The 16,612-nt window shown below is 46.4% G+C and overlaps 1 protein-coding gene across 16 annotated transcripts in view; it reads right to left on the minus strand.

The window, feature by feature from the left end:
• Window positions 1–16,612, minus strand: part of WDR27 (WD repeat domain 27) — a 167,243-nt gene that overhangs the window by 149,869 nt on the left and 762 nt on the right. For 15 of the 16 annotated variants that reach the window (XR_012496837.1, XR_012496839.1, XM_074333868.1 and 12 more), the window contains 7 exons: window positions 15,831–15,937; window positions 15,221–15,416; window positions 6,855–6,996; window positions 3,855–3,979; window positions 2,734–2,847; window positions 1,759–1,810; window positions 251–321 (listed from right to left, as the gene is read on the minus strand). Coding sequence is in view for 14 of the 16 variants with exons in the window: in XM_074333868.1 (XP_074189969.1) it covers window positions 251–321; window positions 1,759–1,810; window positions 2,734–2,847; window positions 3,855–3,979; window positions 6,855–6,996; window positions 15,221–15,416; window positions 15,831–15,937 (807 nt within the window). In the remaining 2 variants the exon portion in view is untranslated. Of the gene's footprint in view, window positions 1–250; window positions 322–1,758; window positions 1,811–2,733; window positions 2,848–3,854; window positions 3,980–6,854; window positions 6,997–15,220; window positions 15,417–15,830; window positions 15,938–16,136; window positions 16,412–16,612 lie in introns of those variants that run through there. The other variant, XM_074333862.1, reaches the window with a different exon arrangement.

Genomic DNA, 16,612 nt, shown 5'->3' on the forward strand with positions numbered 1-16,612 from the left:
CTAAACTGCTCACCTACAAATCTAAGTTTTGAACAAGATCAAATATCAAAATTTTCAAAGCGGAACAGGGCTGTGTGAGTGGCTGACAGCCGGAGCTTTAAGGGGGGAAGGAAGGTCAGATGTGGGGCCAGGGAGGCGGGTCTCAGCAGCCGGGGCCATTGGTCGTCACGTCAGAGAACGCAGAGCAGCATTGAAAGAGACACATGCCGAGGTTCACTAGTCAGACAACGTGGGAATCAAGTGCCCGCACCTGGCCCTCCGCACAGCCGGTGACCAGCTGCTCACTTCCTTCAACGACAAGAAGACTGAGCAGAGGGGACGCTGTTGGATGGAACAGACCAAAGTCAGCTTTAAGAGCACCTGGTAGAGTAACTGAGAATTATCAGTTTTCCTTATAATATTTATTTCAGTCAAGTTTAAACAATTCCAGAATAATTTGTTCCCAGGAAGTGGAAACTCAGCGAGTGCCACTGTGGAGAACGCCGTGACTGTGGGTGACGGGGTGTCACCGCACATGAAAGCCCAGGGATGGCTGACACACCGCACCCCGTGTCCCCTGCACCCCATGTCCCCTGCACCCCGTGTCCCCTGCATGCATTCAAACCACCGACCGCATCACTGATTCTGAGCTTTAGAACCAGAGTGACAACAGCACCACGTCCATAGCACTGAACTTCAACAGGATGATTCTTAAGCCAGAAATCACGACATTGTGAAATTAGTGATAAAAAGAGCAACGAAACAGATGTCATTTCATTTAAAACTTCTTCTGAAGCTAAATGTCGAGAACTTAGAAGAATTAAAGTAAATGGGTATTAAAAACAATGTATGTCCTGAAAACTATTCATACAATATCAAAATCAAGTTTGTAATTGTTTTGTTGACAGTCAGATAACCATTCCACATAATTAATTTCAGGAAAAGAATTCACACATAATTCCAAGAAAAGCGCTTTATCCCTGAGACTGGCGTGTTGAAACATCACATTCTACACGTGGGTACACGAGTCAGGAGGATGCTGACTCTGGGGAGGTGACGTCCCTACCCGGTCACAGGCGTCTCGAGTCCACGTTACTCGTCCCGAGGAGGAAACCACCTTGTACTAACTTTCTATTCCTCTTCCCTGCGTCAACTACGCTGTGCACACAGGAGGTGCCCACGGGACGCTGAAAACCAGTCACAGGAGAAGCGGGGGCCTGCACGGGCGGTCACAAGGTGACAGACGCTGGGGAATGTGACCTCAGTGCCCGCCCCTCAGTGTCACAGGCTCCGTGGGGGCTGCATGTGCACCGCCCTGCTCAGCCTCTCAAGCCCACGTATGACCAGGCCTCGGTGCCATTCGCACCACAGAGACCGAAGAGGAAAGTCCACGATTACCCTGGATGCCTTGGACCAGGGCGTCAGGGCTGCCTGTCCCGACACGCCCAGCCTGTGGGGCACCGGCCCCCGGCAGGTGCCGCAGTTCCCGGCCTCGTCCCTGAGGACAGCACTGTCCGGAGAGCCCACCACAGCTCCCCGAGTCTCCCACACAGAAAGGTTCAGACACCAAGCAGATGCTTACGTGTTAAGTTAAAACTTCAGGAAAACTGTCTGTTAAGTGAATCCTTTCGGAGTGGAGGTGGGAATGCAAGAGCTGCCCCTGGGTGATGCTCGGATCCCCTTAAATGTCACAGCTCCATCTAGGGACTGACACACACATCAGGAGAACACACTGACTCGTAGCCTCCTGGCAGAAAACACGGAAGAGCTCCAAGTTACCTGCTAACACTGGGGAGTTGTAGATCAATGATCCAATACGATGGTCCCAAACCTTTGGACAGACACACGTCGTTAGAAGAGATAAAAATTTTGCCATTATTGCTAAAGCTTGAACTAATACTTCTACCCTATTACCAACGAATCTATGAAAATGATGTTTGGAAAGATAAAAGGGATCAAATATATGGTGATGGAAGGAGAGCTGACTCTGGGTGGGGAACACACAATATGATATATAGATGATGTATTACAGAATTGTACAACGGAAACCTATGTGATTTTACTAACCATTGTCACCCCAATAAACTTAAAAAAAAAACTACCTTAAAAAAAAGAAAATAAGTATATATAGTAAAACTGTACAAACACAACAAAAGATGTCAGAATCATACAGAAAAACGACTAACAGTAACCTGTGGGTTTGGAAGACCCCAGACAAGAAGGCTGCAGACATCCCCGCACCTAACCCATATTTCCAAGACAGGTATGACGCGCCCTCCGTAAGGCACATAGCGAATGGCGTCACTCCGTTTCCCGTGTGAGAGGGACACTTCAATGCTTTCCAATCATAAACTCCTTTCATGGTCACAGCAGCCATGAGCCGATGGGTACCACTGTCCACGTATATCCGCTGTTTCCAGATAAGAAGGCGAGGCACAGCCTAGCTCCCAGCAGCAGCAGCAGCTGTGAGCGGCGAGTGACACCTTCCAATTGGGTCTCAGCAGGCAGAAATTTCAAGATGACAATGGCATGGGCTCAGCCTCTCCCGGGTCCCCCTGCAGATATGCGGTAATGACCCTCAACCTTCCTTTCACTTACACCATCCAACATCCTCACTTTGCCGGTAGGGTACTAATCACATTAGTGAACTTGGAGTTGGACGGAAACTGAGGTTGCATTTTAACTCATTTTCTTCTTAAGCCCAATTTAGTTCTGACTGAATCCTCTGATACTGGAAAATGCCCACCCCCTCACCTTAAAGCTTCTGTCCTCAGACACTGAGATGACGACATGAGCCCTCCAAGTACAGAACTCAGCTGCAGTCACGGGGCCCTGGTGCCCCTCCAGCTCCATGAGTGTAGACCGGCTCTGGGGGAGTTTGTGAAGGAAGGTCAGTAACTGAGTGTTCTGGGAACTACTGTTACTGAGACGTTCTATGCATCTCACAGAAAACAGCCTGTTCAAATAAACTCTGCTCTACATAATCCCCTTCCCAGCTTGAGACCCTGCGTACATAAACCAGGAAGGTAAAACCCAGAAGGCTGGGCGAAGGGGAGCATAAGCATTTGGAGGCCTCAGGAGCAGTAAAAGGACAGGACATCAACACATGACACTGACCTCTGCACACGCGAGCCAAAAAGGGTTCAAGGACAGAAATGTGCACTCAGTGCCCAATCTGCCTGGCACACGCTAGGCCTGCTGCCAATTAACCATCAGTAAGATTTCATGCCAAACATCCTTCTTAACCTAAACCTGTTGATGTGCAGATGGCAAGAAAACGCTTTGCAGGCCCACAGCTGTTAGCTGAGGTCAGGAGAGCAGGCCTCGGCCAGTCTGTCACCTCAGCATGGCTCCCACAGACCCCGGACCCAAGGAAACACAAAGCCCACGCCTGCTGCCTGACTGGGCACTACTTTTTCAAGTGCGAGTCAAGTACGAGCTTTAAAACGCACAGAACCTGGAAGTGGCGACACATTTAGTTAAACTAGTCCCAAACAAGAAATAAGCGAGAAAAGTCTAATTCTTGATGGGAAGCAAATTTTGGTAAGAGATAAACAAAAGGACCACACTACGAGGGTCTCACGGTGACCACTGGAGCAGGAGAACATCAGGAAAATAAACGTCTTATTGCACGTGTCGGTTTAAATTCTTCCCTGATGTCCCGGTTTCAAGTAAAGGTTTCACGAGTCACATAAAATGGCAGTACCTGATTCCAATTGCAAGTTAAAGGAGTGTAGTCATTAATTTCCCCTAACACCTTTACAAAATGTCGCCCAATGCAAAGCACTGCTGAGAAGAGAGGTGGGTGGGAGCTGAGCAGCCGCGAGGCCCATGAGCTGTGCGTCCCGGAGCTTCTGCCACACAGGCCGCCTTACCTCAGTGTCCAACATGAGTATCTTATTTCCAGCACACATGGCGATGACACGGTCGTCCGGACTGAACCTTAAATACAGCACCTTTCCCAGCAGGGTGCCCAAGATGGTCCCGCGAGGAATTAACCCTGGGGGGAGTTCCGGCCATTAGTGTGGGTTTATCAGAGGCACTCAGCAAGTCAGCATCAGTGCCGCGACATCCGCGGGACGCTGGCGATGGAGTCCCCATTCCAGAATGACATGCAGAATGACAATGAGCTTTGATGCCACTGTGGCCCTTTCAGAGTATGAAAAACAGAGAATCTGAAGGTTCTCCAGGAAACACGTGGAGCACAGGACCTGCAGTAGTGCAAGGACTCGGGTCGCCGAGCGCAGCCGACCTCCTTGGGGGCCACACGTGCACACACCGGGGAGTTGTGCCTGGGGTGCCAATGCCTCCTCCTCCCTGCGCCCACTGTGACCTGTCTTGGCCCATGTCAGGCAGGCAGAAGGGCCAGCGGGCCCATCCAAGCATCAGCCTCCCGGGCCTCCCACCTCCATGATGACGTCTGCAGGCTGTCCTGCAGGTCCCAGGGTGATGACACAACCCACCCACCACGTGGAGCAGACCCCGTGCCCACTGTGGTCTGACCCCACCCCCTGAAGCTGCTTGTTGTACAGCAAGGCCACGTGCACTGTGGGAGCAAAACCTGCAGAGAGGAAAACGATGATCACCCTGAAGCCCTGCTCTGGCGGGGCTGCTGAGCACGCGCCTTTGTCCCACCCACACTGAACAAGCCGCTGTGCCACCGCAGGCATGTCGCCAGGAACCCAATAGGCAGAAACGCCGGCCTTCGCAGAACTGTCCAGGGGCAGCCACGTGAGGCCGAGGCGGAGCGAGAGCTCAGCAAGAAAACAGGTGCCACTTATCGGCACAGAAGCACTTCTAATAGCCAAAGCAGGTACAGCCAGCAAGGGAGTGGATTTGGATGCAGGAGACAAGCCCACACTGCGACGTGACGAGGTGGCAGAGAGCAGGAGCCAGCGAGGCAGCCTGGGCACGAGGACCACCAGCCTGCAGGGCTGGGCTGACCCAGTGATCTGAGGCCCTGGGCACGAGGACCACCAGCCTGCAGGGCTGGACTGACCCAGGGATCTGAGGCCCTGGGCACGAGGACCACCAGCCTGCAGGGCTGGACTGACCCAGGGATCTGAGGCCCTGGGCACGAGGACCACCAGCCTGCAGGGCTGGACTGACCCAGGGATCTGAGGCCCTGGGCACGAGGACCACCAGCCTGCAGGGCTGGGCTGACCCAGGGATCTGAGGCCCTGGCCACACACCATTTTCTCAGTCCGACTGCAAACACGCCAGCCCTGGGCCACAATGGTGCTGCAACTCAGCGTCCCCACGAACCCTTAACGCAAACCAGGCGGTGCGGCATCCTGGGCCGCAGGCCACAGTGGACGGCCGGGGGGTATGAGAAGGCTGCCCCACCAGCCCCGTGCAGATGGAAAAGAAGCGTGTTCTGACCCACTGCCAAGCACACACAAACCATGCGGACACCACGCGAGCACCAGGGCCAGGCCTCAGGGCTCAGTGTCTGGCTGTGGTCCTGGGAGCAGATCACCACACAGCCCCACGCAAGGTGCCGCACAGCAGCTGAAAAGTAAGTCTGGGGGGACAGCCCCTTCTGACAGGAGGGCCGCCGACTTGTAAATACCTCTGTGGGGATCACCGTGCATGTGCAGGAGTGTGCATGTACTACAGGCGTGTGTGCACTGTGTGTGTGCACTTGCCATGTGTGCATGCATTGTGTACACGTGTGTGCTTGTGTACGTGTGCATGTGTGTACTATATGCACGTGTGTGCTGTGTTACTACATATGTGTGGATGTACCATAAATGATTGTGTGTGAATGTACTGTATGTGTGTGTGTATTATATACACACATACAAGTGTATGCAGTATGTGCTGTTCATGCATTTCCATGTGTGCACATGTGTACATGTGTGTTGTGTGTGCGCATGTGTGCTGCATGTGTGGTGTATGTCGTGTACATGTGTGTAGGTGTGTGCGTTGTTTGCATGTTTTGTATGCACACGTGTTTATATGTGAGTGTGTTGTGTGCTGTGTATGTACATGTGTCTGCATGTCTTGTGTGTGCGTGCTACATGTGTGCGCATGTGTCATGTGGACTACATGTGTATGTGTGTATGTGTGCATCATACGCACGTATGTCCTTGTGTGCACACATTGCTGATACTAGAGTGATCATACCACAGATTAAAGAAGATGGGATGTAACTATTATACACGCTGCTGCCTAAAATTAATTGACGCTTGACTTTTATAGCAATCCTGTGAATTCTAAATTTAACTCCGTCTGTGCTCCCCACCTAACTTGTCAATGTCACCTCATAAAACTCTCCTGACACCATGCTCCCACCTCATGGGTTAATTCTCGCCTCCTCAAACAGGTCAAGCTCTCGACATGCAGGCCCAAACCCGCGTGGCCCCTTGGCCTGGATGCCGTTCCCAGCACTGCTGCGCCCACGGCAGCCGACCAGCTCAAATGCCGCCCTCAGCGACCACCTCATGGGCCGCGCCCTCCACCTCCCCCAGGGGCTTTCCCCACCACGCCTCCACAGCCCATCAGCACCTGCCCGTCTGTCCACTTGTTTCTCATCTGTGTCCCTCTGCACTGTAAACCCACCACGGTCTCCGTAAGGAAAGGATATTTCACTTTGCCTACGTGTCTTCAGAGTTCCACCAAAATCAGATTTCAAAATAAGAAAAGTGGTAATATTAGAACCACTGAGCCCTTGGTACCAGCTCCACACACAGCCAAGGTCAGTAGGTCCACGTGGCCCAGGGTGCACCCCACACGCAGAGACCCACTCAGCATATGGCTTCAAGGTTAAAGGGGTCAAAGAGCATCCCACACCCCTCACGTTACCAAGTATATGTAAGGACAAGTGGCTCCTTTTGTATATTTTGTAAAATGTGTTTTAGATTTCCATTTACCTTCAAGAACTTTCTCTCTGCACTCATCCAGGCTCCACATTATAACACAATCCGGTGACGCAGAACAGATCAGACGTGGAGTCACTGTGTTTCCGAATGCCACGGCAGAAATGGGCTGATGGTGTCCTCTTAGGGCCAGAAACTAAAAAATTAACAAAATACAAAAAGAAACCACAGAGTGGAGATAACCTTTACAAAAGAATGTAACAACATAACCTCAAACCCAAGAAGCTACATGGACTGAATTTTTCAGATATGCTTACTTAATGTGTTAATTTCTAATTCCTGTACTAACTAACGTTCCTGTCTCGGAACTACTAACGTACCCAGTTAACCACTGCACTGTTCTCAGTGTTACAAACAAGACACACTTGTCGCATGATGCAGGTCACTCTCCTAGTTCCTCAACAGGTAACTTTTAAACACACGCCACTGCAGCCCACTACACGCCAACACAGGTGACAGCTATGCTGCACCCTGATGGATGAGGAAAGTGACAAGGGTTGGTCAGCACGACAACTGCACTCGGGCAGCCGAGGACGCAAGCATGGTTAAGAAACTGCTGGCCTGAGCCAAGCAGAGACATGAAGCTAGAAAGGTAGGCCGTGGGGCGGGGGCACCCTGGCAACTCCACAGGGGGTTTTCACACAGCTCTAGGAAACTGGAAGCCAGTAAAAAATGGACAAGTGGAGGAATGCAATGGCCAGGTTCATCCATCAGTAACAGAATCTGCTGCACGTACAGAAGAGAGACTGGAGTGGGGGTACAGGCGAGACCAGCGTTCTCCAGGAGAGATACAACAGAGGCTTAATTAAGCGGCCGCCACAGAGATGGGCATGGGCTGATGAAGGGCAGACGGACCAGTGCACATAGAGGGAGGAAAGGACACCAGCAAAGAGAATCCGCGTGACAGGCTGGAGTCCTGGGTGGATAAGGTATAAGGAAGAAAGGAGACACAACAGGTCGGTGGGAGGGAGCTGGGGCACATCCCAGGGTGTCTGCTGCATGGAAAGCTGAGGCACTCACAAGTGGACGTTAGGGAGACAGCAGGCAGCTGACATGAGGGCTCCCATCAAACAGAGGACCAGGGGAGCTCCACTGTGGTCACTTCCTGCTAGTTCTTGGGACCAAGGTCCTGGTGAGATTTACAAGAAAAACTGGACAGAATCTGCACATGAATAATTATGATACCAGAGAAAGAAACTGAGAGAAGGGATTCAGCACCAGGGGCCACTTCTCCCATGAAGACATCCATCAAAAGGCAACTGTCAGACAATTCCAGTAAAGGCCATTAAAAAGCTGAACAGTTATGAGGCAAGGGGCACAAAAATGGCGTAATTAAATAAATGCATCATTTTCAGAAGCATCTTATTGGGGGAAGGGCAAAGAATTCCGCCGTACAAAGGAGTTCGGAGAACACGGTCCGTAGCCTCACGGCTGAGGACTCTGTATGACGATTCTTTAAAACACCATGGATGGACTTTATGAAATTCTGCTTTAAAAAAAAACATACAAGCTGGCCCGGTGGCTCAGGCAGTTAGAGCTCCATGCTCCTAACTCTGAAGGCTGCCGGTTCGATTCCCACATGGGCCAGTGGGCTCTCAACCACAAGGCTGCCAGTTCAATTCCTCGAGTCCCACAAGGGATGGTGGGCTCTGCCCCCTGCAACTAAGATTGAACACGGCACCTTGAGCTGAGCTGCCGCTGAGCTCCCAGATGGCTCAGTTGGTTGGAGCACATCCTCTCAACCACAAGGTTGCCGGTTCAACTCCCGCAAGGAATGGTGGGCTGTGCCCCCTGCAACTAGCAACGGCAACTGGACCTGGAGCTGAGCTGCGCCCTCCATGACTAAGATTGAAAGGACAACAACTTGACTTGGAAAAAAGTCCTGGAAGTACACACTGTTCCCCAATAAAGTCCTGTTCCCCTTCCCCAATAAACAAAAAAGAAAAAAGCATACAGCCTGCTAACGTGGAGAGAACGGGCGTGCTGCTAAACGCCCTAGGCTCAGAGTAGGAACCCAAAGGACCAGACCCAAGGAGTGAAGGTAGCCTGGACACAGAAGGGCCTCCCCAGCACTGACACCACCTCCAAGCTGTCCTCATCCCTGACCGGGTTCGGGTGACCTGGGGTTGCCAGTGCCCTCAGCCAGCCAGCTGTCAGAAGCAAACACAGATTTTCTCTGGAAGAAGCAAAGATCATCCAGACCTTCAAATTAGCTGGGCATTTTTTTCATATATAATATAATGTCCAGCAAGCAATCAAAAATAATCGATTATTCAAAGAATCAAGACCATCTAGTCAAAAACCAACAGAAATAAGAAACCAAGAGAAACACCCACAGGCCATCCACATGTTAGAAACCAAACCAGAACTGATCCAGATGTTAGAATTCCTAAATAAGGACATGAAAACAGTCATTAAAACTTTGTTCCACATGTTCAAAAGTGAAACAAGGCACTAAATATATTTTCAAAGGCCCTAAATTTAACTTAAAGAGATGAAAACTAGAGCAACAGGTGAAAAATACGATGAGTGTGATTAACAGCAGATTAGATAGTGCAGAAAAGGAAGCAGATGATCTGCATAGGCCTATAGCTATTAAAGAAAATACACCAGTAATTAATAACCTTCCAAAACGGAAAGCACGAGGCCCAGATGGGTTCACTGGTGAATTCCACCAAACATCTAAGGAAGAAAGCGTACATGTAAAACACAATTCTCTGCAGTCTCACTCGTAGACAGAAACAGAGGAAATACTTCCTTTACTCATTCCCCGAGGCCAGCACTCCCCTAACACCCAAACCAGACAAAGGCATTACAAGAAAACTACAGACCAATATCTCTCATGAACATAGATGCAAAAATGCTCAAAAACATATTGAAAATATTAGCAAATCAAAACCAAGACTGTGTAAAAGGAATTATACACCATGACCAACTGGAATTTACTCTAGGCATGCAAAACTGGTTCAACATTTGAAAATCAATGAATGTGATTCATCACAACAGGCAAAAGAAGAATCACACGATCGTATCAGTAGATGCAGAAAAAGCATCTGACCAACTCCAACACTGATTCATGATCAAAACTCTCAGTATAGTAAACTCAACTTGTAAAGAATATCTACAAAATACCAACAGCTTACATCATATTTAATGGTGAGAAACTAGACCTTTTCCCACTAAGATCAGAAACAAGCAAGGATATCCCGTCTCACAACTCCTTTTCAATATCAGACTGACGTTTTAGCTAATGCAGGAAGACACGAAAAAGAATGAAAAAGTATAGTGACTAGGAAGAAGAAATAAAACCATCTTTGCTCACAGATAACATGATGGTCCAAAAGCATTGACAAAAAAACCCTGAAACTAAGCAGTTATCGTAAGGTTACAAGATACAAAATTAACATACAAGTCCACTGCTTTCCTATATATAAGCAATAAACAAGTGGAATTTGACATTTAAAACCAAAAAGTACCACTTATATTAATACCCCAAAAAATAAAATGCTTGGGTACAAGTCTAAAAAAATGTGTACAAGATCTCTATACGGAAAGCTATAAAACTCTGTTGAAAGAAGTGAAAGGACTTCTGCACAGCAAAAGAAACCATCAACAAAATAAAGAGGTAACCAACTGAATGGGAGAAGATTTTTGCAAACAGTGCCAATAAAGAGCTAATATCCAAAATATACAAGGAACTCATGAAACTCAACAACAAAAAAACAAACAACCCAATTGAAAAATGGGCAGAGGACTTGAAGAGACATTTCTCCAAAGAGGACATACAAATGGCAAATAGACATATGAAGAAATGCTCCACATCACTAATCATCAGAGAAATGCAAATCAAAACCACAATGAGATATCGCCTCACCCCAGTCAGAATGGCTATCATCAACAAGACAAACAGTAACAAGTGTTGGAGAGGCTGTGGAGAAAAAGGAACCCTCATACACTGTTGGTGGGAATGCAGACTGGTGCAGCCATTATGGAAGGCAGTGTGGAGGTTCCTCAAAGAATTACGAATAGAATTGCCATATGACCCAGCAATCCCTCTCCTGGGTGTCTACCCAAAAAATCTGAAAACATTTCTACATAAAGACACGTGTGCTCCAATGTTCATTGCAGCTTTGTTTACTGTGGCCAAGACATGGAAACAACCAAAATGTCCTTCGATAGATGAATGGATAAAGAAGTTGTGGTATATATACACAATTGAATACTATTCGGCAGTAAGAAAAGATGATATAGGAACATTTGTGACAACATGGGTGGATCTTGAGAGTATGATGCTAAGCGAAATAAGTCAGACAGAAAAAGCAGAGAACCATGTGTTTTCACTGATATGTGGTATATAAACCAAAAACAACAAAAGAACAAGACAAACAAATGAGAAACAGAATCTCATAGACACAGACAACAGTTTAGTGGTTACCAGAGGGTAAGGGGGTGGGGGGTGGGAGATGAGGGTAAGGGGGATCGAATATATGGTGATGGAAGGAGAACTGACTCTGGGTGGTGAACACACAGTGGGATTTACAGATGATGTAACACAGAATTGTACACCTGAAATCTATGTAATTTCACTAACAATTGTCACCCCAATAAATTAAAAAAATAATAATAAAGAAAGAAATGAAAGGAGAACTAAGTAAGTGGAGGGCTATTCCATGCTCATAGACAGGGAGACTTAATATTGTCAAGATGTCAGTTCTTCCCAACTTGATCTATAGATTCAGTGTAATCCCAGTGAACACCAACAGATTAATTCTAAAGTTTATATGGAGACAAAAGACCCAGAATAGCACACACTATTGAAGAGGAACAAGACTGCTCCTACCTGACTTCAAGACTTACTATAAAGCTACACTCATCAGGACAGTGTGGTATTGGTGAAAGAAAAGGCAAACAGATCAGTGGGAGAGAATACAGAGCCAGAAACAGACCCACATAAATAGTCCACTGATCTTTGACAAAGGAGCAAAGGCAACACAGTGGAGAAAACTATAAACTCCTAGAAGATAACACAAGAGGAAATCTAGATGACTGGGGTTTGGCGATGAATTTTTAGAATCATGAAAGGCAAGATCCACCAAAGAAAGACTTGATAAGCTGGACTTTATTAAAACTAAAATTTTCTGCTCTGTGAAAGACACTATCAAGAGAATAAAAAGACAAACTACAGATTGGGAGATAATATTTGCAAAAGATATATTTGGTAAAGAACTGTTACCAAAAATACACTAAGAACTCTTAACACAAGAAAACAAACAACATGATTTAAAAATGGGTCAAAGACCTTAACAGACACCTCACCAAAGAAAATATACAGATGGCAAGTAAACACACGAAAAGAAACTCCACATCATAAGTCATCAGGGAAATGCAAATTAAACCAGCAATGACATCCCACCACACACCTATGAGAATGGCTGAAATCCAGAACCCTGACACCCCCACACGCAGGTGAGGACGTGGAGCAGCAGAACTCTCATCTACCGCTGACAGGAACACAAATGTGCAGCCACTGGAAGACGGGTGGTTTCCTATAAAAATAACTGTACCCTTAACCATTCGATCCAGCAACTGTGCTCATTGGTATTTACATAAAGGAGCTGAAAACTTAACATTCACACATAAACCTGCACGTGGATGTTTACAGCAGCTTTAGTCATAATCGCCCAACCTTAAAAGCAACAAGACAGTGGGTGATAGATAAACTGTGGTGCATCCAGATAATAGAATATTATTCATCACTGAAAAGAAATGCGCTCTCAAGCCATGAAAAGATATGAAGGAACCTTAAATGTATATGACTAAGTGAAAGAAACCAATTGGCAAAGGCTGCATACTGTATGATTCCAACTCTATGACATTCTGGAAAAGGCACAGTTATGGAGACAGTACAAAGGTCAGTAGTTGCCGGGGGTTGGGAGTGTGGGGAGGCGAGGACAGGTGGAGCCTGGAGGAGTTTTCGGGCGTGGAAATACCCTGTGTGACACTATAATGGTGGTTTCTCCAAACCACAGAACGTCCAACACCAACAGGGAACTAAGATGACCTATGAAATGCCGGCAATGACGGTGTGTCGGTGCAGGTTCATCGCTGTAACTACTGCATTCTCTGGGGGCGGGGGGGCTGTGCTTGTGATAATGGGGGGGCTGTGCTTGTGTGGGGGCAGGGTATGTGGGAAATCTCTGTACCTTCCTCTCAATTTTGCTGTGAAACTGAAACTGCTCCTAAGAAAAATAATAAAGCCTTACAGTACAAAAAAGAGATTAAAAGTTGTGTGCCCGCCCCAAAAAAAGAGCCAAAATTTCAAAGCAGGGAATATTATCAGGGATAAAGAATATCACTTCGTAATATTAGTGGAGTTAATTTATCAAGAGGACATAAAAATACAAAACATTTACATACTTAATAACAGAGCTTCAAAATACATGGAACATACTGATGGCAGAGCAACAGACAAACGCACATTTAGTCACAGATTTCAATATGTCTCTGTTAATAACTGATAGAACAAGTAGACATCAAATCAGCGAGAATGTAGAAGACGTGAAGAACAGCATAAACCAATCTGACCTAACTGACATTTATAAAACAAAGGATGTGGACGTGCAAATATTCATAGCAGCTTTACTTACAATAGTTACATAAAAATACAAAAATAAGCTAAATGTCTTCCAACATAAAGATGATTAAACAACCTGTAGTATATTCATACAATGGACTATTACTCAATGATAAAACGAATGAACAATAGTTCATTCATGCAACAACATAGATAAGTCTCAAAATAATTATTCTGATTAAAGAAGCCAGACAAAAAGAGTAAATACTGTCTGATTTCATTTACATAAAACTCTAGAAAATGCAAACTAATCTAAAAGCTTATTTATACTTAGAATACATAAAGAATTTGAAATCAACAGGAAAAAGACAGATAGTACAATAGAAAAATGGCAAGACACTGAACACATACATCATTCAATCTTTACAAAGTCTGAAAAAGACAAAATGTCCAAATGACCAATAAATGTACAAAAATGTGTTAAACATCATTAGTCAGCAGGGAATTACAATTAAGTACCAGTCCACCCATCAGAAGGACTAAAATTATAATAACAGGACCAAGTGCGGGTTAGGCTGTGGATACACTGGAGCTCTTACACAGCCTGTGAAGTATAGATTGGCCACTTTGGGAGTCTTCTTATGCTTAGCATTAGCTACAAAACTAAATATGTGAATGCCCTATGACTCGGCAGCTGTACACACGTGCACCAAGACATACTACAGAATGTTTGCAGCAGGCAAAATATGGAATCAAAACAAATGCCAGCAGCAGGAGAACGGGTCAAGTGTGTCTATACACACGATGACATTCTATGCAGAGGAGAAAATGAGCAGCGAGGAGCCGCACAGACAAAACGGTGAAGGAAAGAAACCGGCACAAAAGAACGCATCACACACGAGCCCACGTGTGCAAAGTGCAAACATGAGCACAACCAACCCACGGTGCCACACGTCAGATGACGTGCTCAGGGAGGCGAGAAGGGAGCACCAAGTGAGACGGGGCGTCACCCAGACGTGTTCACTTTGTCATAATCACCGCAATGTGCGCTTGACGTCTGGGACGCATTTTTCTGGATATTATCATTCACTGAAAATGTAAGAGATAACAAGCTGGAGATCTGAATGTACATCTCTTAATTCAGAGGGAATCAAAATGTAGATTTACCTTTATTAATGATGAATAGCTTCTATTAGCAAAGTGATTGCCAGTAAGATTGAAAGTTACAGAAAATGTTCAAAGTAAATATAGTTTTGATTCCTATGTGCTCTAGTCAGTACCCTCAAACTCCTGAGGCCCAAAATGAAGACAAAAATCATTCAAATGCCAAAACAGGTTGATAGAATTTACTTTCTCATTTATACAATGAAACCTGTTTTTATTAAGAGTATTCACATATGATATTAGTCATGAAATAAGCTTTAGAGTGAAAACTAATGAGGTCTTCAAAACTATCAGATTCTGCAATAAACATAAATAAACTTATGTAAGTGTGTTAATAAAAAAAATCTAGAAAATTTCAACTTGTCTTGATTGTGTTAAAATGAACGTATTCTTGTTCATGTTCTTACTAAAGAAATGTTTTAATTAAGTGATTCCAGACAGTTTATTTTACAAAAATCAAATTTAACATAATGTTTCTGTTGTGCTAACATTTCCTCCGATAGTTGCTGATTCCCCAGAGGGTAATGTTACCCAAACAGCATCAGAGAAATGGAGAGGTGACAGACAGCAAGGCGCTTTGTATCATCTGACTTCACAAGAAACACATACGACTTCTAAATACCTGCTGAGAAGGGTCCTCAGTGTTCCAGACGCAAAGTTCATTTCCATCTAAGGGGAAAGCAGAGTGCTGCACGCTGCAAGCAAGCTGCACGTGGGGTGTGGACTTCTTGGACTCAATGAGGAATTTTTCTATGACAATATCACCTACACAGCCACCATTGGTGGCAGAAATCTCCTGCTGTTCTTCCATCTGCAATCTGAAAACACAAGAACAGATGATGGCTACCGGTGTGGTTTCATATACCACTGGCCTGTTATTGATCGTAATTACTAATACGATCTCACACACACACCCCAGGCGTACCCACTCGCCACCATGCCCTACTCCCAAGAAAAAGGAAGTCACTGAAAATCCTGGAGGTACCGTATGACAGATGGCCCTACTCTGCCCACAGGCTTCCAGACTCCACAGACCTGATCCAAGGCCCACTCCTCCCACTTAACAGCCTTGCTGAGACTCACAGAGTCCCCTTCCACTGCTGGAACATGGAGGAAACAAGCAGCTCTCAGAGCGTCGTGAAGAGCAAACACCCATCTGCGGCATGAGGGCTAGTTCTGTGTTCCATAAACACGGGCATGTTACATGCGTGCGCCTACAGCCCAGGACTCACCCTTGACTCTGCTCTGCTTCACACTTCATTCCAGGCACTAAAAATATCTCAGAGCTCGGACATGGGATTTGAATAATAAATGGTGAGCAATGGGTCTGGTCACCATGCTGGTTGGAGAAAAACAAAATAAAAACATGTTGAATATTTTGAAGCACCTCTTCTTTAGTTCACAAACTTGCTTCACATATATTTTATTTGCCAAGACACAGCAGTGAGCTACTATAAAAACATAGCTAAATGTTATATCCACTCTCTTGCATTCCACTGTGATATGCTTTCTTCACAGGAAATAAAATGGGTAGTTACACTGCAGAGCGCCCCAGGTTCGGGAAGTAGCACACATGACACCAGATACATCTTTCAGGAGAAGCTGTTGAGATCCACTAGTGTCATCTCCACTGTCATGCAGGGGCTCTGGTCCTGCTCCCCACATAAGAACGCAGGACATGGTGAGGCCAAAAAGGAACACCCCCGGAGCCATAGGTAGGGGAGTCAGACCACTATATTCTCGCTGGAGGCTGGGTTGGAGACACAGGAAGCAGGAGCCACAGGATCCGCAACCTGCCGTCTGCTTTTCTTCCAACCAACCTCACATGCTGACTGCAATCCGTGCTTGCTAGTGAAGCCACGGCAGTTATATCAGTGGCCAATGGGTGACCGTTAACAGCTGATGGCCAACTAGTCACAGCTGATGACCATCTACTACCTGAGCCAGCACCTTTCCACGTGAGGCCGAGAGCCTGGAAACTGCTCTCTGGGGCTCTGTCCCCACATAGACCAGT

The sequence above is a fragment of the Rhinolophus sinicus genome, linkage group LG05 (assembly GCF_036562045.2).
Source record: "Rhinolophus sinicus isolate RSC01 linkage group LG05, ASM3656204v1, whole genome shotgun sequence".
Taxonomy (NCBI): domain Eukaryota; kingdom Metazoa; phylum Chordata; class Mammalia; order Chiroptera; family Rhinolophidae; genus Rhinolophus; species Rhinolophus sinicus.